This window comes from Myotis yumanensis, unplaced genomic scaffold (genome assembly GCF_028538775.1).
Source record: "Myotis yumanensis isolate MYYU_CA2020_CCGP unplaced genomic scaffold, mMyoYum1.0.hap1 SCAF_16, whole genome shotgun sequence".
NCBI lineage: Eukaryota > Metazoa > Chordata > Mammalia > Chiroptera > Vespertilionidae > Myotis > Myotis yumanensis.
The window spans coordinates 32,435,322-32,457,327 of NW_027223767.1; the positions used below are offsets into that span (position 1 = coordinate 32,435,322).

The following is a 22,006-nucleotide window of genomic DNA, read 5'->3' on the forward strand; positions in this document are numbered from 1 at the left end:
GATGAACCTAGACAAGATTAAAATCAATAGAACTAGATAGAGACAGGATTTTTGGCAAAGGTCAGATTAAGAAACAAGGAACTGTAGAACGTTACCCAAAACATACCACGATGTGATTATAGAGGCATGCTATAGGATGAAATGGTATAAATATAGATGTAATAGAACAATAAAAAAGAGAACCTCGCTATGCTGATCAACTGAATGCTGCCTCCCTGTCCTTCATTCTTCACCGACTCTGTCCACACCTTTGGGAACCCCTGGACCTGCTGGGGCAGGACCCCAACAGGAGGCAACAGCTACCAGTGGTGGCGGAGGGGTGATGGGGGGGTGAGGTGAGGCTGCGCCTTCTGGTGCCATCCCCTGGTCGGCCGCTCGGTTGCCTCCTGCAGAGGGAGGCTGGCAGCAGCGGGGTGATTGGGGTAGCGCTGTCCCCTGATTGGCCTGCCTGGTCGCCTCCTACAGAAGTAGGCCTAAGCCATCAGTAGGACATCCCCTGAGGTCTTCCGGACTGTGAGAGGGCGCAGGCTGGGATGAGGGACCCCCTCCCCTACCGAGTGTACAAATTTTCGTGCACTGGGCCTCTAGTCTATATATATAAAAGGCTAATATGCAAAGTGGCCCCTCAGGAGTTCGATTGCTTGCTATGACATGATCTGACCACCAGTAGGCGGCACGGAATGAAGGAAGGCCCCAGCTGGCAGGTGGCAGCCAGGGAAGGGAGGCCCCCACCAGCGGCCAGCAGCCAGCAGCCAGGGAAGGGAGGCCCCGGCTGACACCTGGCAGCCAGGAAAGGAAGGCCCCAGCCAGCAGCCAGAAGGCCCCGATCAGCTCTGATAGCCAACCAGGCTTAGGGACCCGTACCCGTGCACCAATTTAATGCACCGGGACTCTAGAATAACAGAATGATGAAATTACAAACAGCTTGGAGAAATTTTTTTAGCAGGAGCAAAGTAATTAATACAGCTTCTCATACGTATTAACAACATTCACTGAGTGAGACATGTGTTACAAAGATCCTCTGTCTTTTCCACTTGCCAGAAAGAAGATACCTCGAAACCTGATACCAACAAAGCATGAACTCAGAATAACTGTTCTGAAGAATAGAACTAATTTTCTTTCCTTATAACATTCCACTGCAAATCTTGCCAACCATAGCGTTTCTGTTTTCAAGGAATTTACAAGACTAAAGGGGGAAGGGGTGGATGTATACACACACATATATATCTCTTTACTACATAAGAGAAAATCATTTTCATGCAAACCAGGAAATACTACCAAACAATACAAAGATGCCTAGAGACAACCTGAGCAGAACAGAAAGAATACCTGGGATCTCATTTGCAGTTCAGGTTCTGGCACTACCTAAGCCATAGGACCTCAGGCGAGCCAATACTGACTGTTTCTAGGCCTCAATTTTCTCCTATTAAATGAGAAAAATCTAACTATATGTTCACAGATGTTGCTTCTACTTCTAAATACTGCATTCAATAGGTATTTAGCTATATATAAGCACCAAAAACCTCAGCTTCCTCTGCACTTGTAAATTCTTAAGTAATAATACATGATGACCAGAAAAGATCAGACTTAGACTCTCAAATACAAAGCTATACTCATTTTCCGGTCACCTACTTGTTAATTAAGGTGACTAACTCAATGGATTACAGTATCTAATTATTCCTGGCTAGCTTTTATTGTGTTCAAAAGTAGGGCAAAGATCATCTCAGAGAAATGTATGATAATACTTTCTGATAAATACTACACAACAGAAAACACCAAATTTTGAAGAGATGCAAAGGAACAGTATCCTGCACTAGACATGTCCAGATTTCAGAGTAAAATGACAATATCACCATATTTTCACTTACATAGTGATTTCACATTTACTATCCCAATCATTGTGACATTCTATGAAATAAAATGAGCAGCACCTTTACCAACCAGCTCAGAAAGTTAGGTAATCTGTCAACTTTCACTCAATAAATGTTGGGCTTCAATCCAGGTCTTTGACTCAAAAGTTTGATGATATTTTACAATTCTAAAAAGTGGTTATTCAAGCCAAAGACAGGAAGAAGATGGAAAGTGAGAAAATTTGGGTAATCAGTTCCTCGATAACTGAACTGAACAAAAAGAATATGAGACCAGCCCTGGCCGGTTGGTTGGACTATCCCCGGGAACACCCATACACAGGGTTTGGGCTCCCTGTCCCTTAGGGGTATGTATGGGAGGCAACTGAAGTTTCTCTATCACATCGATGTTTCTCTCTCTCTCTCTCTCTCTCTCTCACTAAAATCAATGAAAAAAATTTACCAATGACTATAAGATTAGTGTTTGGTAGTTACAAAGTCAACACGCAAATTTACTAGCTATTAAAACTAATGATAACCTCTAATCTATATAATTCCACATCTCAACAACCTTGTCACCTTGTTTCAGACAAGTGTGAAAAAATTTTCTAAATAAAAAACGAGAACAAGCTATACATGAAACAACACGTCTGAATTTGGCTTAAAAGCGTATGCTTCTAAACAGCTTGGTCATCAGCAGGGAAGATCTCCATTTACTCTAAAGTCCTAGAAACCGGGGAAGGAAGAAGCAGCTGAGAACGGCTTGCCAATCAGTGGCGCTCAAGGCAAATGGTCGGGAGTGCAGTGTGTGGGTTCGGTGTACCCCTGGCCAACCGGGGAGCGGTGTCCCAGATAAGCTGGCTACCGCCAGACAGACATCCGGAGTCCGAAGCCCCCGACAACACTGCTCGAAGTGGAAATCACGGTGCCCCAGGTCTGCACGGCGTAAGTGGGAGAGCTCTGGAAGAGGCTGAGCTCTGAGGAAAGTCTCGGGCTTCCGTCCCCAATTCCCCGGACTCGTTTACCTACCCGCTCTGACCCCGGCGGCTCCGGATCTCCGGATCCTACAAGCGACACCTGACCGACTCTCACACCCGCCGCTGGGCTCCGGCAAAACCGGAACTCGGTCACGTTACTTCCGGTCCGTGTTCCCCCGGGAGACCGTCTCCTGAAGAGAATCGTTCCCACCTCCTTTCGGCAACCTCGGCTGATGGTCGCAGGATTTCGGTTCGGGACCTGTGGGCGGAGCGAGAGAGAGAGAATGACTGTTCTCTCCGCGGTTCTTGATCCGGAACTTGTTGTCCAGGAACCGCGGAAGAGGTACCTCGTGCGATCGCAGCGTGCTCGCTCCTCCAAAGTGAAGAACCTCAGGACGTGGGCGAGGCAAGCAGAAGCGCACTAGGTAGGTGGGCCCCTCGCAGGGCGAAGGAGAGGATGCCGTTCTCCATCCTCTCTCCAGTTGGGATGTTTCTTTCCGTAACCCGCACCCCCACCCTTTCATCTTCGTAAATTGCCTGCCGCCCCAAAGCTGCTGGAGCCACTGCTCCTGTTCTGCCAGCCATCCTTTGGAAGAAGGGACCAAGATGCTGGGCAGGGGACGGGCCCAGAATGTTCAGTTCCCAGACAAAGCCTCCATTCGGGCAGCATCGATGTGCTCGCTCCGAATGTGAGAGGACACCGAGCAGGCCTCGCACTCTGCTGAGTTTTTATGGAATCCCCCCCCATCGTATCGAGTTGTTGAGCCCTACGAAGAAAAAAAAAAGAGGTGGGGGGTTCCTAAAAATATGATCGAAAATTTGGTTCCCAGACATAATGGCTAGAGAAATATTTCCTTAATTGAAATATTAAAGAAGTAGACGCCAGAGACTGTGACCCACAGGAGGAGTTATGTATAAGCGCTACAGCAGCTGGGAAGAATAAATAGTTAAGACTGGGGGTTGGTAAATATTTTAGAGACAGGCATTTGAACTGCGTTTTGAGGAGTAAAGAAGATGTTTTTGTTTGTGTGTTTAAGTGAAAGAAAGTAATTGCAGGGGAAGATTGCTGCTTGAAGGGACCTAGTAATTTGGTGTGGCTGTGTAGTACAGTAAGTAGCAGGAGGGTAGGTTAGAAGGATACAGTAGGTTGTAACCAAAGTGGGTAGCGCTGTAAATTCGTGCAAAGGGATTTGTTTTATCCTTTAGGGGCGTTTCCCAGCAGGGAAGTTAGACTCAGGTTTGTGTTTTAGCATAATTATACTGGCAGATGGACTAGGATGAACTAGGGCACGAGTGAAGCAAATGTGGAAAGATGAGAGGTAGTGAAGTTAATTTTAGAGGCTTTTGGCCAAGAGATAATTGGGGCACTGCTTAGATAAGATGGTTTAAGACAGATCAACAAGTTTTGGTGACTGGGTGGGAGGACAGAAAAGTCCAGAGTTACTTAGAAATCAAGAATACAGAAAAAGGAAGTTTGAGAGGGAAGGGAAGATCCTGAGTCCAGTTTAGAGTACTTCATAGACATCTAAGTGGTGAAACTAGCAGAAGCTGGAAATTCAAGTTTGGAGCTCAAGAAAGGCTTTAGGGGTCTTCAGCATAGGATGATTTGGGAATAAAGCTTTGAAGATGAGCTTTGTATCATGACCTTGATAGTGAGTACATTTTAATACTGCTCTTATTAGTCATGTTACTGTGGATAAGCAGCTTCTCTGATTCTTATCTTTAAAATGAGGCGAATATTTTCCTTTTATTTTCATAGCAACAGTAATGGAAGTAAAAGGTTTAGAATGTTATTCAACATATAATAGGTCTTTTTTTCCTGTACAGGGTGGGGCAAAAGTAGGTTTACAGCTGATCATATGGAAAATATAATTAATAAATAATACAAGAATAAACTATTTCGTGTATTCACAACTGTAAACCTACTTTCTCCGGATAGTACCTGATTTTGACATATGAGATATTTGGTTGCTTTGCAACCTATAGAGCAGAGAATCCGTCTAATTGTTCAGTTTAGAGTTTGGTTGTTAGATTATCAGAGAGAAGTCCCAATGTGGGTTCTAATAATTTACTTTTCTGGCTACAAAGACATCTAGAGCCATGAAGTCCTGTCTGCACAGCCCTGTTACCACATTAGGCACACCAGTGAGAGAGGACTGAGACCATGTGTGATCCTTTTACCGCTAGCCACCCCATCACTAACTCTCTTTTGAACCCTAAATGTTTGTTCCCTCAGGATTTTGTTTTAGCCCTTTCTTCACTCTACTTTTCCCAGTGGCCTCATCCACGTTCATCACTTTGATTACCTCAGTTGTATGTGCAGTTCTCTTAAATCTATATTTCTAGCCTGGGCTTCTGACCACTAAAATGATGCACATATACACTGTCTGAAAGGAGAAGACTCCTATGAAATCTTTTGTAAGTAGAAATGGATGGTATAAAGTGAAGAAGCAATTCCTGTTCATTTATATGGAAAAAGTTGAGTGTTCCCAAGCCCCAGAAAATAACCTACCAAATCATACAAGAAACCTAAAATAATACTTGGGTAGTAAAAACAGTGCCACTCTTACTACTCCGGGTGCACGCTGCCTCTATACTGAATCGCTGAAAAACAGTGAACACTTTTTGCTTTCTGCCCTTTTTTTTGTAAAATGGAAAATCTTTGGATTTCTTTTGGTTACTGAAAGCAGGTACTAATGTAGGTTTTTCACAAAAGCGAGTGATGTAACATGGATTTTCAAAATGTGGGAGATACCTCTATCTTTTTTATTTGCCAGACATCTCTGACCAAGATGTCTTTTGGTCAAACAAAATGCAATATACAATTTAAAACTGATTTCAGTATCTTTTACTTTCAAACATGAATTGTACTTGTTAAAAGTTAATTTTATAGGATATGAATTACATCTCATAAGGTTTAACATCCCCTTTCCCTGCACTATCCTTATATTAAAATATTTGATAAAACTGCATATAATTTACCATATAAATTTTTAAAGCATCAATGTCCTAATTTTAACATGAGAATAAAAAGAAAATTTATGTTAAAATCTGTATTTCCAGGACTTGTGCCACAGAATCACATGAATCCAATAACCTCAAATGTAGACTAATACGTTTTATTGGTGACTCAGATACCATCAACAGCTTTGCTGGGATAACAAGAATTAATTTTTAAGATAAAAAAGGATAAAGGATAATCTCCCTTTGTTTTTATATAATGCACTCTGGTAAATTCACTGTATATTAAATGCAAAAAATAGTTTGTGTTTGTATGTAAAATGAAATTGGGTTCGTCTTGTGTATTAAGTTTTGCACTTACAATAATGTCCAATGGGACAAATCTTCACTTGTAAGACTTACAGCACTCTACGCTCAGGTCTAGTAAATGTTAGCAAGGCACCTCACTCCAGACCCATTACATAGACAACCAGGAACTTCTCTGAGGCGCTGGTACCATCCCATGTTGCATTATGAAGACACGATTAAATAAGCACTATATTCCAGAAAAGGGGGTGGGGAGTTATTCTTGGTTTCTTTAGACCCTTCGGGCATCTTGGTAAAACAGGACATTTCCTTTCTGAGGAACAGAGCTTTGTTGTAGCCAAGAACAAGAGATACTTCTTACTTTGAGATTCAAAATGACTTAAATTGCTTCATCTGTAGTCTTGAAATTTTTTCTAGTACAGAGGAGAAAAAGCGATACACACATAAGATTCAAAATATATTGTGCCTTTTTTCTGGGTGACCTCAGAGTTTTAAAAATACTGTTGCTTATATATGATAAGCCTATAACTTTTCACTGCTGTGTAGTGATAACCTTTTTCCTTTCCTTTAAGATGCTCTCCAAATCCTTGGTAATGGAATATTTGGCTCATCCTGGTGCACTCAGCGTGGCTGCTGGAGTAGCTTGTGGCATGTGCCTGGGCTGGGGCCTCCGTGTACGCTTTGGGATGATCCCCAAAAGCTCAGTGAAGGAGACAAACACAGAAACCAGAACTGAAGCAAGCATCTTAGGAGAGAGTGGGGAGTACAAAATGATTCTTGTGGTTCGAAATGACTTAAAGATGGGAAAAGGGAAAGTGGCTGCCCAGTGTTCTCATGCTGCTGTTTCTGCCTACAAGCAAATTCAAAGGAAAAATCCCGAATTGCTCAAACAGTGGGAATACTGTGGCCAGCCCAAAGTGGTGGTCAAAGCCCCTGATGAAGACACTCTGATTGCATTACTGACCCACGCAAAGACGCTGGGACTGACTGTAAGTTTAATCCAAGATGCTGGACGTACTCAGATTGCACCAGGTTCTCAAACTGTCCTGGGAATTGGGCCAGGACCAGCAGACCTAATTGACAAAGTCACTGGTCACCTAAAACTTTACTAGATAGAATTTTGTATGATCGTCTCACCACAAATGTTTGAAACTGTCAAATTCTAACAATAAAAGCTGAGTTTCTTCCCCCAATTTAAGTGTTCTTGAGGTGAAAATCTGTTGCCATGTTCTTCTGTCATGTACTTGGCACAGTTACACAGTTATCTTGGGCTAAAAAGAAAAAAAAAGTTGGTTAAATTGTCCTAGTGGTTTAAGTCCTGAAACAAAAAATATTTAAGAGAAACGGTTCACAACAAAATTGGATTACAAGGGGGGAAACAGCATTTCCTTTGCATGGTTAGGTCCCTCCGCATGTTAATAGCTCTTCTTCCCCAAGACTATGTTGCTGTCACCATTGGAGAGGATCAAGGGGTTCAAAGGTAGTCCCATTGGATGCGAGTTCTTTCCTACCATAACTTTCTGGATGACTGAGCACCTACTTTATTAATAGATGGATAGCCACCCACAAAAGGCTTTAGACTCTAACCTGCTGGATTTTTAAAATTTATGTCTCAAAGTTGAGGTTTAATAGCATTGATATAACCCACCTGTGCAGTGTTTCATGCTCATTTCTCAGACCCTCTGTGGCCAAAGGTTCTCAGCAGTGGTTCTACATCATAGCCTATAAAAGCTGCTTCACTTCCCCCCTTTCCTAACAGTGAAAGCACTGAAACTGGTGAAGTGACTTGTATGGACCCTAAAGGTGGCGATGGGCACATGTAGGAATTTATGGTCACTGTGAAGTGAAAGTAGTGTGTCATCACAACATCTCATTGTTTACCCAGAACTGAAGGAATTAGATAATTCAATTACTTATGGGCATCTTTATTTCCCTTTTGATCTTTATACAATTAACATGACATAATTCCAGTATTACTATACCAGCTTCCCAGCTCCCAAAACTATACAGCTTCTACCCTTTTTACAGTGTATTCTTGCAAAAAGCCCTTTTTCTGAGAGCCTTTTAGGGGGATCCTGGCAGTATTTCTAAATTAGTATATCCCTAAGAATTATGATGCCAGGGAGAATTTTGATAACAGGCGCATGTTAAGTGGCTTCAACTCTCCATGTTAACTTCAACAATTAGCATTAATTAGCAGTTAACTTCAACATAAGCAGCATGATAGCACAACTAAGGTATAAGTTTAAAGGAGTTTGCAGGCAGCCTTAAAAGTTACAATATTTGGTCAGTTTTGGTTTTTTTTTGGCTCTCCGGTCCCTGCCTCACGGAACGGCCTGGCCGCCCACAGCCCAGTCAGCCCTCGAGGCCTCACACCCCTACTCCCCTTCCCTCTCCTGGTCAGTTTTATACCAGTTACACCGGCATATTGCAGCACAGGAGAAACTGCAACTAAATGATGCCACAGTAGCAACTGTTTCTAAAGAGAATGTTTATACTACTAGATTCAAAAGTGATGCAACGAAGTGTAATTGAATTGAACTCAATCCTAAATGCATGGTTCTGGCTCAGGTAATTTCTGAGGCTTGCCTCAGACTGTTGGTTCCACGTTCAAAGAACTGCATTCCCCACAGAATGGCCTGCTGTGGCTGATCCAAGTAATTGTAATAAGTCATGGCATATCTACTAGGATGAATTGTATGCAAATTCTGGTGATACATTTTGTTCTCTAGTTCACCTGTACTTAGTATTTATTTAATAGGATTCATAATCTTACAGGTTTCAAAGTATGGGCAGAGCACACTTTCAGGGGGTTAAAACTATTTTTATAATATTAACACATTATTTTTCTTTTACACCATGGGTAAAACTGCTGGCACCTTTCACAAATTAAGGCAGTGGCACCTACCTGTACAAGTAGTTTTCACTGCCCTCCCCACAATAAAAAAAAAATTTCACCCTGGATGAAGCACTAACAATATTATTAAATTTGACCCTTAACTATTTGTCTTAATATTCTGTGTAGCATTAAACACTTCTGGTGCACATTGAAATATGACAAAAATACTTGTGAGGCTGAGTGGTGAGCTAGCTGCTTTTATCATGGAAAATTTTTACTGGCAAGAACCACCGACAAACAGGTTATCCAGATCTGAATGTTTGGTAGCAGTCTCCTCATAAATAACAATTGACAGGATGTAGGAAAACTTATATCTGCTTCTCATCCAAGCTTCCCCAAACTTAAGACTTTCCTGGTAAGATCAGTGTTTCTCACAAATATCTTATAATATAATGTGTCAACATTTTGAAGAACTATGTAATGTAAATCTGTCTTCCACATAACCAATGCATGAGAGTACAAATCATGCATGGGTAAAAGATCCATTCAAAATAAAGATAGACCAATGGATTTTAATACAACAGTATGAAAAGTTCACTTTTATAATTTCAGATTCCACATTTCAACTAACTCCAAGTATCTAAAAAGGCTATTAAAATACTTTCCTAGTTACAAATCTGTGAAACCATACTTTCTTCATGTACTTCAACAAAAACATATAACAGATTGAATATAGAAGCAGATGAGAATCCAGCAGTCTTCTGTTAAGACAAACTCTGAAGAAAGTTATAAAAAAATAGTACAATGCCAGCCACTCTTTATCACTTGACCTTAGTTTTGGGACATAACAGTTAATTTATAATTCTTTATATTAACATGGAATGAGTTTATTACTATTACATTTAAATGGATTTAATAATTTTTAAAATTTGCTTTAACTACTAATACAGTAAATATCAATAAATGCAACCCCATATAAACTAAAACTCTTTGGGACCTTCAGTGATTTAAGAGTATAAAAGGATCCTAAAGAAAAAGTTTGAGAACCACTAGAGTGAGAATGTCTGCATGACTAAATCAATTTACAGCAAAGTTAAGCGACCCTACTCGGAGATCACCAGTTAGTCTTCTGCTATTATACTGCCTATGTTGAAATAGTTGTCAACAAATATCATAGGTTTTATACAAAGGCTGTATTTGGATATTAGGGAAGATCACTGAAAGCATGCTTACCTTCTGAAAAGTTTCCCAGTAATGTCTCCCCTTCCTCTATCCTGTTTCAGTTACATCGAAAGTGCTAAGGACTCTTAGTACCCTTGGTTAATTGTTTTTAATCCCTTCTCCAAGACAATCATTCAGAGTCATGTTAGGAAATCCTTTAAAATACAGTTTATTACCAATTCATTCTACTACTTATTGTACAACACTTACTATTATCTAGTCTTGAGCTAGGCATTTTGTGATTTAAACACAGTCCTGCAAAGAATTCTGAAAATTACTCAGGGAACAAGCTCAGAAGTTCATCTTGTTCAGGATTTGAACCCAAGTCAAAGCAGTTCCTCTTTCTACTATGGCCCAGTATAGAAGGCTTAAGTGGCAACTCAGTATTACAGCACAAGATTTTTTTGTTGTTCTTAAAAAAAAAGTTTTAAAGTATGCTGTAAGAAAACCTTAACTGAAGTATTTTAATTTGTTTCTATTAGAGAAGGGAAGGAAGAGAATGAAGGTCTAGAACACATGTTGAGTCTGAAAAGAATAGGCTCACTAGGACCATTACTATTCTCCCTCTTAATTTTCATAATGATGAAAACAGGGAGCAGAGATCCAGCAGAAACAAAAGTGCAGCCAGATCCTGAATAGCAAGATGTCTTCACTAGGACAAACAAAAAAAGGGTGATTTTCCAGCTAATACTGTGATTTCCTATAGGAAAATAGGGTGGGAATTAAAGATAGGGAACGAAAAGAGGTTCTAAGTTAAAAAAAAAAAAAAAAAAAAAAAGACCCTTCTGTGGCAATATAAGGCTAAGTAGGGGGCTCTCTAACTCAACTGATAATTAATAGTGAAATGAACTTAAAGTAACATTCTTAACCATCAGCCAAGAGTTGGATTCAAACACTGGTTTAAAAAAAATCACCTTAAACTACCCATAATTTGGGGACCCTTACAATTTCATGGTGAGGAATAGCATGAACTACGTGTTTCTATATGTTTATATCAAGTTAATATAATTTCATATCCATGACCTTGTTCATTGAAGTAAAATGCTTAGACAAAACTTAAAAGTGCCACTTGGTTAATATGATGGAGATAGCTAAAATGTAGCCCACTATAGTGTGCCTTATGTTATAAATGTGATGTGTTTTCACATGTCCCGATCCTCATTCCATTTCTGCTCTCATACCTCCCTACCCTTGGAATCCAATATGGAACTACCAAAACCATGGTTCCTTTGGTTTAAGTTTGAGAGGTATTTAATTAAAACTGCAATTCTACATGTTATTTCCACAGTCCAGTAATTTATTTTAAATTTGAGTATTTTCAAATTCCACAAACAAAACTGAAGAACAGCAATATTTTGTTTGAATTCTCTCTTCTGTACACTCAGTGATCTAAAACACCACAATATCCAACATACACAAACCTCAGGGAAGGGTTAGTAAATACACACAGATTGGAATCATGGTGCTCTTTGTTCTTGAATGGAATGGTCCCACAGAAAAAGCACAGGATACAGCACAACATAAGGGCACCTGTTACATATGGAGTGAGCAAAAACACACTAGCATTTTCTATATGCGTAATCAGGAAACCTGCATAGGTTAGAGGGCCTCTTATGCTCATTGAAAAGTCAGGCAAGTTGTCTGTAATGCATTTTCCCAATACTTTGGAGAGCACTGTAGTCCAGTGTAGGATGTGCTGATAATGATTAGTGTTGTCTTTGTTGCATTGACAGTCTCGCATGGTCACATACCAATATTTTTGCTTTAGCTTTTCTTTGAATAAAAGAGATTTAAATGCATTTAGACAATACATATTGTAAGCTGTTTACATACACTAAATTTAAGAGCTTCAATATTAGAGTTTTTCTTTAAACACTACAGAGTGCAAATCAGGTTCTTCACAACAGATTGAATATTAGGCAGTTCTTCAAAGAACAAAAGGGAAGAAAAAAAGCCCAGATGAATAAAACATTGAAACTATTCCCCTTTGAAAATAAATTCTAAAATGATGCGGAATGTGAAATAAGCTTTTAACATAGGTGATCCAAGTTTATAGTTAGAAACAAAACGCAGTCCTTCATGAAATAAAGGTTACAAGAACATGTGCCTGTTTTCCTCTGTTATAAACTGAGAAGTGGGTAGAGACGATGTTTCAGTACGAAAATAGGCGACTACAGGATCAGCTTTCCGTTTCACATGCTGTACCCAAAGCCAGGCTGTGGCTGCCCATAGGGTGGTGCAGTATAACCATAGCCAAAAGGTGCCTGGGGAGGGACTGCAACACTGGGTCCTGCTGTCAGCATCAACTGGGGCTGACCTAAAGATGGGAAACAAAAAGGAGCGGGGCGGGGCAAGGAGGCAGTAAAACTGTTAGTATCGTAGGACTATCACACTCCAGTCTCCCCTCTAGTAGCATAACACAACTCTGAGTTTTGGGGAGCACTTCTGGCTGCCACAATTTTGGCATGACAGTCACCCTAAGAAGGTCCTGCCTATAAAGCCAAACAGTGCAGAGCTAAGGGTCAGAACTGTGACAGTAGTTATGTTACTTCATATCACCTAAAGCAATATGCACATGCATGCTTGACAGCAGGCAAGACATCTACTAATAAGCCTTTTTACAACATGGTGTTTGCACATTATATTTGGTGACAATATAATTAGCACAGGAAAACAATTGTTTAACAGACAGGGTTTTAACATAACTGAAATGTTAAAGTTTTATTTAAATTTCTGATTTAAGCACATCTACATGATAATGAAACTTAATGCATTTGAGCAAAGAATCTAGTACTAATTTAGAGAAAGCAATTAAAAATAGCAAGACATATTCAAATATATATTAGGTATGAAATACATTAGAGCGTACAACCTCTGTCATATATTCTGTTGCCCCTCTTAGGAAGTTTAAATAGTTGTTGACCACTTACAGAAAACGACCTAGAGAGAAGCCGGCTTATTTAGAGGGAAAAGACACGGAACACCTCTTCCCAACTGCCATAAAAGGACTCAATCTCCCACTGGAATGTAATCCTAGAGCAAGATTTCTCCCAGCACAAGCGACCTTGTGTCGCCCCTTTTTGTGACTAACCAACAAAATTGTCTTTAGTGAGCAAATTCTTTTTGGAAACCAGCAGTTTATAAAAATCACTTCTAACCTTGATACTGACATTTGTCTTGAAATTTCAACCCCACTGTCAACTGCCTATAAGGCCTGTCCATTTAAACACCCTAAAGGCAAATCAAATTTAGTAGGTGCCCCCAAATTATTACACTCATTCTGTTTTGGTTCCTACTGTGTTTCCTATCTCAAATATGTGAAACATCTCGCTCCCATCTCTAACAATCTATTTAAAGTTTATCTTTTCCAATTTTGTCAAAATTACCCTGATTCTCTAAATCCCCAAAGTCCTTTATATTTTTAATATAAAGGAGGTAATGTCATAATAGATTTGAATATTATCATTTCCTTTAGCAGGATGAGATACAATGGTTATAATTTTTTGTCTGAAGAACACTGTAACCTATACCCTTCAAATTCATTGTTCAAATGAATCTGTTCACCAAGAGTGAAATGGAAAAGGTAGTTCAGACGTAAATGTGTAAGAAGAAACTAAATTGCCTTAAATATTAACTGAGAGTTTGAAGATCCTATCTCTCTAGAAAGTTCTCAAATGGAAACCCTATTCAGGTTCTCTGTCCAGTTAGAATTTAAATAGAGGATGTATTCTTTATGTAAAGCAGGGGCGGGGAATGTCTCTCTCCCGGGACATATAGGCCCTTGAAATAATTTAGTCTGGCCCTACCAAGGCAATTACAGGCAAGACTAGAAATTCAATAAATCTAAGAGCTTTGTTCATAACAACATAAATCTATATTAGGTGAATTATATTAAACAAATGATGTTATAAATACCCAAATGGCCCCCTGGCAGAAAAATGGTTCCCCATCCCTGATGTAAAAAGCATTCTAGCCCTGACTGGTTTGGCTCAGTGGATAGAGCGTCAGCCTGTGGACTGAAGGGTCCCAGGTTCGATTACGGTCAAGGGCATGTACCTGGGTTGCGGGTGCATCCCCGGTGGGGGGTGTGCAGGAGGCAGCTGATCGATGTTTCTCTCTCATTGATGTTTCTAACTCTCTATCCCTCTCCCTTCCTCTCTGTGAAAAATCAATAAAATTTATTTTTTTTAAAAAAAGCATTCTAAAGACAGCCTTGGCACTTCTGAAAATTGAATTCACCAATAATTCTTCTTCAGTAATTTATGAATAAGCAATCAACCAGTGACCAGGCAATAGAAAAACTGAAGTTATGATCTTAAGATTTTTGAGACTGTCTTTGCATTTAAGATTACGTGAGGGGATAAAATTAATGCCTGCTTTGAGACTGTTTTGGGGAGTGGGGTGGAATAACAGTAGAGAGAATTATTTCTTTACTCAGTGAGCCTTTTGCATTTTAGAAGCTTATTATATTTCTATTTTGAGGTAGAATCCCTAAAGAATGAAACATTTATCTACTATATTTCTGTTAAGTTAAAAAGAGATAGAGATTACCATAAACAATAGGTTGCGTCTCTGTGGCTTGTTCTTCTTCTTTTCTCAGTGATTCTGAAGCATCTAATTTATCAACCTGGAGAAAAACAGGTAATGTTAATTAGCACCTCAAAAGTATTATAAACCTAGGTTTATGGCAGAAAGTGGAAAAGCCTTAGTTTGTTAAATTTTGTCAAAATAAAAAGACTAGAAAGAACATTCTCACGCCCCCTCAAATTCAGTGGCAATGTTCATACTTCAGTCAAGGTGATTTTCAGCACTGTCATTATAAACCCTCCAGAAGGAGGGATTTATAAATGCCATTAAAGCGCACGCCAGGCTAAAACTGGGCATGCTAGGTAGCAGCCAGCCTGAGGGAGGGAGATAATGAGAAGGAACCACTTTTACAAATGAAGATTAAAGCCTACCAAAGATAATAATGAACTCATGACTTGGCAAGACTTCTTCCCCAAAGGAAATGGTATTCAAAAAAAGTAAAATGAGTCTAATGACTGGACAAATACTTATGCAGAATAAACTACCTTTGCCCAGTGTGCAGTTCCTGCTGATACTGATTATAGGTACAAACTGAAGTTTAAGACTCAAGTGGCTCCATATTTGATTATTTTAATATAAAGACAGGCTGCATGTCTTTATGCTCTATTTTCTAAGAAGTAGCCTTTTAAGAGTTTTTTTGGGTTTTTTTTGTTTTTAATGAAGCCACAGTAAATGGCCATTATATGCTAGCTACTCTAAATAAATGTGGATACTATCTGACAGAAATAAGACTGTAGAGGAGTCCATATGTGTTAATGAAAGGAGGGAGAATACATAGGTTCTTCCACTAACTAGTTGTGTGACCTTGGCAAACCACTGCACTTAGCCTCAGAACATGTCTTTGTCTATAAGAGACAGCTAAGCGAGGTGATCTGTAAAGTGCTTCTAGGACTAACTCTGTGAAGAATTAGGAAGAAGTCATCAAGACACTAGGACTAGGAAATCTCCACCGCACAACTTTCACTTGCCTTTTGAACTATACACTATATTTGTCTTTTAAACTATATTTAAAAGTCGGTATCTCAACCAAAACATAACTACATTATATTTAAAGTAAAACTACACTTCAAATCTCAAAGTTATTACTACTAGTGGTTTTCAAAGTCATAAATGTGCAGTGAGATAGAGGAAGAGTGCAGGAGGAAACTTTTTATTAAATGTTCCTCAAAAAGGCAAATAGTGAAAAAAATCACTCACAAAAAAAGACATGCAAACATCAGTGAAAAAGCTATAAAGACTGCTAAAATGGTTAGAGCAGCCCTGACTTCTTTTTGAAATTATTTAAAATGGTGTCTTGGAGTCTTCAGGTAGGCCACTAAGATTAGGACAATACTTCATATGTGTACTAACTTTTTAATATTAAGTATCATAAATGTGGGTCTAATCCATCCTACTATGTCAAGGAACAAAATATTAGAACAGTAAGCTGAGGCAGACTCTAGACACCTTTAGATAAAATGTGGTTTCCCCACCCTAGGAAGTTGGGTTAATTTGCTTTTGCATACATTTTCCTGTTTTATATCCTAAGTGTTCATCTGTTATAAATTACACAATGTCAAATTAAAGACCACTATCGAGTATAAATACCATGAAAAATACCCACAGTTTGGTATTCAAACTTACAACAAAAATTATTACAGCTGTATACTTTAAAGTATGGTATGTGCCACCAAGGGTCAGATGGGGTTCTGCTAACCTAAACAGTATCCAAGCTAAAGAGGTTGTGCAAAAAAATACATGGATGAGAGTACATTAATAACTTCTAAGAAGAAGAAAAATTAAACAACAAAAAACCCCACCACTGCATCATACATTTCCAGACTTTCAAGGAAAAGAATCTAAAGTGAACACATGTTTAAAAGTTAATGTCTGAGTCAGATGTTGGAGACAGAGACCTATTACAGAAGTACATGTAAGGCTTAGAAGAACTAGCAATATCACAATGCCCAGGCACAGACATAGGCAGGCTGGGCGGGGGCGGGGGGCGCGGGACACAAAAAAATAAGAACTCTGAAGGAACAGCACCAAGCTAAGCAAAAAATTTTTGATTTTTCTATATAATAGGACAGCCTCTGGCACAGCAACGTCCAATTTTTTATTCCATAGACCCAATTTAGATTGCTCAAAAAAGAAAAAGCAGAGAAGGCTGTTATGAACACAAGCTTTTGTTAAGAGCTGTAACAAAAGTTTCTGATCCTTGGATTTAAAAAGAAAAATTTCAGGTAAGCATGTCACTGAGTTCCACCTGTACTACTGAAAATTCACTGTAATGTAAAAGGCTTTTCCACAGAGACTGCAATATGCTGCAGAGAAAAGTTAACATGCAGTCAGTTATTTTGGTGTATGTGTGCATGAAAAAAAGGCAAAAGTACTGAAGCAAGAAGTGAGATCTGAAGATGACTGTTGCTATACAGGCTCTCAAGAAACACACACAGCCCACAGCAATGCTTTAAGAGTTTCAAAAGTAGTATGATGTAATTGCAATGACTGTTGTACATGCTTGATTTAAAACAATGCATAACACTGCAGTTCAATTACCTGTTTTTCACACACACGCTTTCTAACTGCCTTGCTTACTAGCTGCTGAAGGGCCTCACACAATGCATTTTACTCAGGTTTGCCCTAAGTTCCAATGGTGACTCCAGTTTGGTTCAATATAATTCCAACGCATTGTCCCCCAACCAAATTCATTCAAATTTGTTTCAACTCTATCTTCCCTCCCTTTTCTTACCACAATTTGATATCAGACATAAGTTTGTAAATTGGTTTCACTTATATTGGGATGGTGACAAGCCAATTAAGGAAGCAGCAACCAAAAGGTGCCTAAATTTACCATGGATAAACCAACAGATGAATAAGAGAGCAAACCTGAGGTGGCTTCAGAGGCGTGCCTTATTACAAAACATAGAAGTTAATATTGCTTTGTTATATATAGAAATAATCCATGTTGCTAGCAACAATGAGAGCAAGCTACTCTCATAATTAAAAAGTTTTGAGTCCTCGTGAAAATGGACTAGCACCATAAGAACTGGACACCTGGAGAAACATGAGGAAAGTCTCTTCAGAAGCAGCTAGTATCTCTTGTATCTACTTTCAGCAAAAAATTAGTAAGAATCAAGAGATCAGAAACTGGATCACAGTCCTTCAATACCAAAAAAAATCCCAAAAAGCCTTTTAGGGCATATATATACAGATATAAATTCAGCGACTGTCAGGCAAGCTCACAAAATAAAACCAGAGGCTGTTTAAATTTATTTAGAGTATTAAGAGAATCCTATTATGGTCCAGATACCCTGACAGGGAAGAGAAATTTCCTGAAACTTTGAAATTAATATGGAAACTCACCATGCTCAGTTTTTAATAATTATTTAAGAGAGACTGTGAACCAACTACTGATTAGCCTCCTGCCCTTCCTAAAGCCTATTAGCCGATTAGTACCAAACATCTACTAACGTCCTACAACTCTATTATAGTTATGTTTCAAGGGACTTGCAGAGGCTTTAGTGAAAATTTATTGGGGGGAAAAAGCAGCAGCAGCAGTGTAGAAAAGGAAGGAAAAAATCATGCAAATTCCTTAGACTTAGTCCTCCAGACTTAAAGATGGAAAAGAATCAACTTTCACCTTTTCCTTTATTGCATCAACCTGCAAAGGAATTCAGAAGGTGCAGCTTAGAAAAAAATCAAATTCCATATTGAGCATAAAAAGGTAGAATCAGCAACAAAGGTTTAGGGGAGAAACATCTAACCACTAAAAAAGGTATGAGAATAGTGAAAATAAAGGGCATACTGTAAGCAAAATTTAGAATATATATATATATTTTTAACTTCAGAGCTTACTGCAGAAGAATTTATGCTAGAGTCAGTGTGAAAGAAAGCAGCTTAATCGCTAGTAAAATTTACAGCACTTTGGTTAACAGCAGCTTAGAGCCAGGTCTCACAAGTTGGCATTATGCATAAGAAAAGAATTCTCATCTATGGCTAAGATACCCTGAACTTATAAACAGAAAGTGTTAATTCTTAAAATATTATTACTGAACATAATGGTATTTACTTAGATGGTAGCCTAAGAAAATACTCAGTATACTGGGGGCTGTTAGTAGTGCTATTTCCCCCCTTTAAATAGGCATGCTGAAGAGATCAGATGTGAAATGGATTTTAATAAGCATGTTTTCTCTAATGAAATGGATCCTTTAAGATCATTTTTAAATGTCTGACAGCAAAAAAGCTAGTAACTGTTGAAGATAGGGTGAATAAAAATATCTAACATCAAAACGGGACACTAAGACGAATAAGTGACTTTTATAAGATTATATCCCCAGCTTGTTTAATGCACTTTTAGGAAACGTGTCATTACTTGTTAACCTCCTATGATATTTTAAAATTAGGGGTTAAACTATCAAAATATTGAGAAGATTAACAGGATGTTAAGAATACAGGTGTAGCTTCCCCAGGGGAAACACGCATACACATTAAAGTCAAGAACCAACCGAATAAAGGGAACCTATACTACTATTTCTAGAATCTGAATAGTAAGAACTGATCTAAGGAAGATATTTTGAAAAAAATTTTTTTAATCAAATGTTTAAAAAAAACTAACATACAATGTAGAAGTAATACTATTCATCCTCAGAAATACATTGAGGATAAACCTTCTGGCAAGTTATGATTTGAGTTTCCTTTTCCATGCAATGTCATCTGTCAAAAATTAAAAATTTATGGAGAACAGGAATATTTTTGAATCAACTAAATAACTTACTTTTACTAGAGAAAAAAACATTAAAAAAAATAAGTCTGCACATGGAGTTTTACATATTCAAGATAATTAGTTCTGAATATACCCAGAGGTGCCATTACCTTTGTCAAATATTCCTTCATGACCTGGATGAAATAGGGCATGGCAAAATCCATGATATTGTGCCTCCAGGCAGTTTCCAGGACAACATCTGGCCTTAAAAGATCATAACAGGTAAAGAGACAAGCTCCAAAGCACTCTCTTTTTTCTTCCTGCAAAAACCACTGTAGGAGTTCTTCAGCCAACTCAGTATCTTTAGATTCAGAGGCATACTGCATTGCATCCTATTCAAACGAAAGGATGAAAGTCAAACATTAAACTCAAATATACTGAAACCGGTAAATCAAGCAATACAATGGGGGGGGGGGGGGGGAGGGGTCCCAATTATATAATTTAAAGATTTGTTGAAAGAAAAGGAATAGATGGATAAAGCATTCTTTTTTTTTTTAAGAGAGAGCTTTGAAATAAAAATTAAGATAGTCCTAGAATAAAGAAAATCACTTAACTATGATCTCCTCAAATGGGGGCTCAAAGGTAATTCTCATAATCATAAGCTAATACTTTTAAAGACCATAATCACTTGTAGTATACCACGTTAGGGTTAACACAGATCATCCAGTAGTTGGTTTAATGGCCCTGCCCCCACCAACTTCATCCACCTTGTACAGGCTATCTTTCTTGCACAGCTCTACACTCTGTTTCCAGCGATTGTTGCCTTTGAAGAGATAAGCAGCAATTCTCCTGAACTCAATGAGTTCATGTTTTTCCAAACGCTGAGCAAGTGAGATATTGTCAAAGTTGTCGTAAGCGTCTATTGATGTTCGCAGAGCCTTAAAAAAAGAAAAGCCATCCAAATTCCAAATCAGTGTTCCATTCTAGTTTTAAGTTTATGTTCCATCATTTTTTATCAATGAGCCATTATGTACATAACTGACTGTATATGACATGATCAATGGACATGTATGTATGATGATGACCAGTGAAGCATTATTAAAATATGACAGCCTAGACTCAAGCATCAAATCACAAAGTTGTAATCTAATAAATAAGTATCAAGGTTCTTCAATATAATTATGTAACAAAGACCTCGAAGATACTGTAAAATTTCTAAAGGTGCAATTTTCTCCAAGGTTTTCATATCAAGATCTAACATGAATAGTTATGAAATTCGGAAAATTTATAATTTGAAGGGTAAGATTTTATGCTCTGAGGAAACTCCTGATACAACTCAACGTGATAGTCAGTCATACAGAGGGGCATGGGCTCTGAGCCTAAAAGAAAAAAGAGCCCACTGAATCTTAACTCTTAATTAATTTTGTTCTTGTGAAGCCTTTCACAAGGGAAAGTTTATTAAACAAATAAACATCCCCATATGAGCTCGCTCAAGTCCCAGAGCTGCTTCCAACATCGTTATCAGTTCTTCAAAATGGCATTATCATATTCTTCATACTTGTCATACAAAAACACCAATTCCGCCCAAAGATGAGCTTGTTCTGCAGCTCATGGTATTGGGCAAGAAAGCAGTGAATACAGTTAATACCAAGTAAGTTTTAAGGATTAGTTAAGAGATCAAAGACTTTTCAACCCTATCTATAATCTAGATGCTTAGGGATAAAGTAACCATAATTTTTTTCTAAGGAGAGATAGGATCTAAGCAAAATTCTGCAAACTTGGCATTTCATCAGGGGGAAGTCAGATTTATCAATCCTGAACATCTCATTAAATTTAAATCGTAGGCATATAAATACCTAATATTTAAAAGTCTAAGGATAATGGCCTCTTTTTGTTTTTTAACTGCAAAACATATCAATTTACAACCTAATTATAACCTGAGTTTTGAGAATATATGCAAGAATCAAAAGGTTTTACCTGATAATCTTCTTCTGTAATAAAGAGGTTGTTCAGTGATTCATTCACAGATTTGTTGTTGTGGTTCTGAACTGAACGCAAATATGGTTTCACCAGTGGTAGCTGTTTAACCTTTAAAATAAAGAGTTTGTTACAAATGTAGCACATGGTTAAAGTTCCATGGACAAAAATTATTCAAGTATGTCTTAGATCCTTGTTATAATATTTTGAAGTTTTAAAAAATAATTACCTTGCTGAAATAATTGACTGCACGAGTATGATCCAACCGTGGAGACAGCACCATCAGCAAATCATTTAACAACAGAGGCTTGAATTCTAAATAGAACTGTATTGCTCTGTAGTATAATTCCACATTGGCAACCTAAAATGGGAAAAATCCATACATAAGTCAGAATTACTTCCTAATGAGCTTACTCATTTTGAAGCCTTTGTTTTGTTTTCTGAAGAAGGTACATACCTTGGTAATGATATCTTTGAACTGCCCTTCTTTCCATGCATCAGTGGGATGATTCATCATGGTAATTATGGCATTATCATATTCTTCATACTTGTCATACAAAAACACCAATTCTGCCCAAAGATGAGCTTGTTCTGCAGCTCTTAGCAC

At 38.3% G+C, this 22,006-nt stretch overlaps 3 protein-coding genes across 6 annotated transcripts in view; 1 reads left to right on the plus strand and 2 right to left on the minus strand.

Annotated features, from left to right (window-relative positions):
• Positions 1-3,002, minus strand: part of VMP1 (vacuole membrane protein 1) — a 103,144-nt gene extending 100,142 nt beyond the window's left edge. Inside the window, exon 1 of the mRNA XM_070395369.1 lies at positions 2,877-3,002. The gene's annotated coding sequence lies outside the window, so the exon portion shown is untranslated. The remainder of the gene's footprint in view (positions 1-2,876) is intronic.
• A 52-nt stretch (positions 3,003-3,054) lies between these two features.
• PTRH2 (peptidyl-tRNA hydrolase 2) lies at positions 3,055-7,284 on the plus strand. The gene is made up of 2 exons (XM_070395370.1): positions 3,055-3,249; positions 6,664-7,284. The coding sequence occupies exon 2, from the start codon at positions 6,664-6,666 to the stop codon at positions 7,201-7,203; it is 540 nt and encodes a 179-aa protein (XP_070251471.1). The 5' UTR covers positions 3,055-3,249; the 3' UTR covers positions 7,204-7,284.
• The window catches only part of CLTC (clathrin heavy chain), a 65,368-nt gene continuing 49,069 nt past the window's right edge, over positions 5,708-22,006 (minus strand). The window contains exons 26-34 of one of the 4 annotated variants that reach the window (XR_011468503.1): positions 21,857-22,006; positions 21,629-21,760; positions 21,400-21,510; positions 20,190-20,360; positions 19,593-19,814; positions 18,361-18,381; positions 14,703-14,778; positions 7,229-7,362; positions 5,708-6,504 (exon numbers count right to left, since the gene is read on the minus strand). Coding sequence is in view for 3 of the 4 variants with exons in the window: in XM_070395364.1 (XP_070251465.1) it covers positions 12,344-12,468; positions 14,703-14,778; positions 18,361-18,381; positions 19,593-19,814; positions 20,190-20,360; positions 21,400-21,510; positions 21,629-21,760; positions 21,857-22,006 (1,008 nt within the window). In the remaining variant the exon portion in view is untranslated. Of the gene's footprint in view, positions 6,505-6,817; positions 7,363-11,427; positions 12,469-14,702; positions 14,779-18,360; positions 18,382-19,592; positions 19,815-20,189; positions 20,361-21,399; positions 21,511-21,628; positions 21,761-21,856 lie in introns of those variants that run through there. The other 3 variants (XM_070395367.1, XM_070395364.1, XM_070395365.1) reach the window with 3 other exon arrangements.

Coding starts and splice junctions, on each gene's coding strand:
- PTRH2 (XM_070395370.1), top strand. CDS start 6,664: ATGCTCTCCAAATCCTTGGTAATGGAATATTTGGCTCATCCTGGTGCA.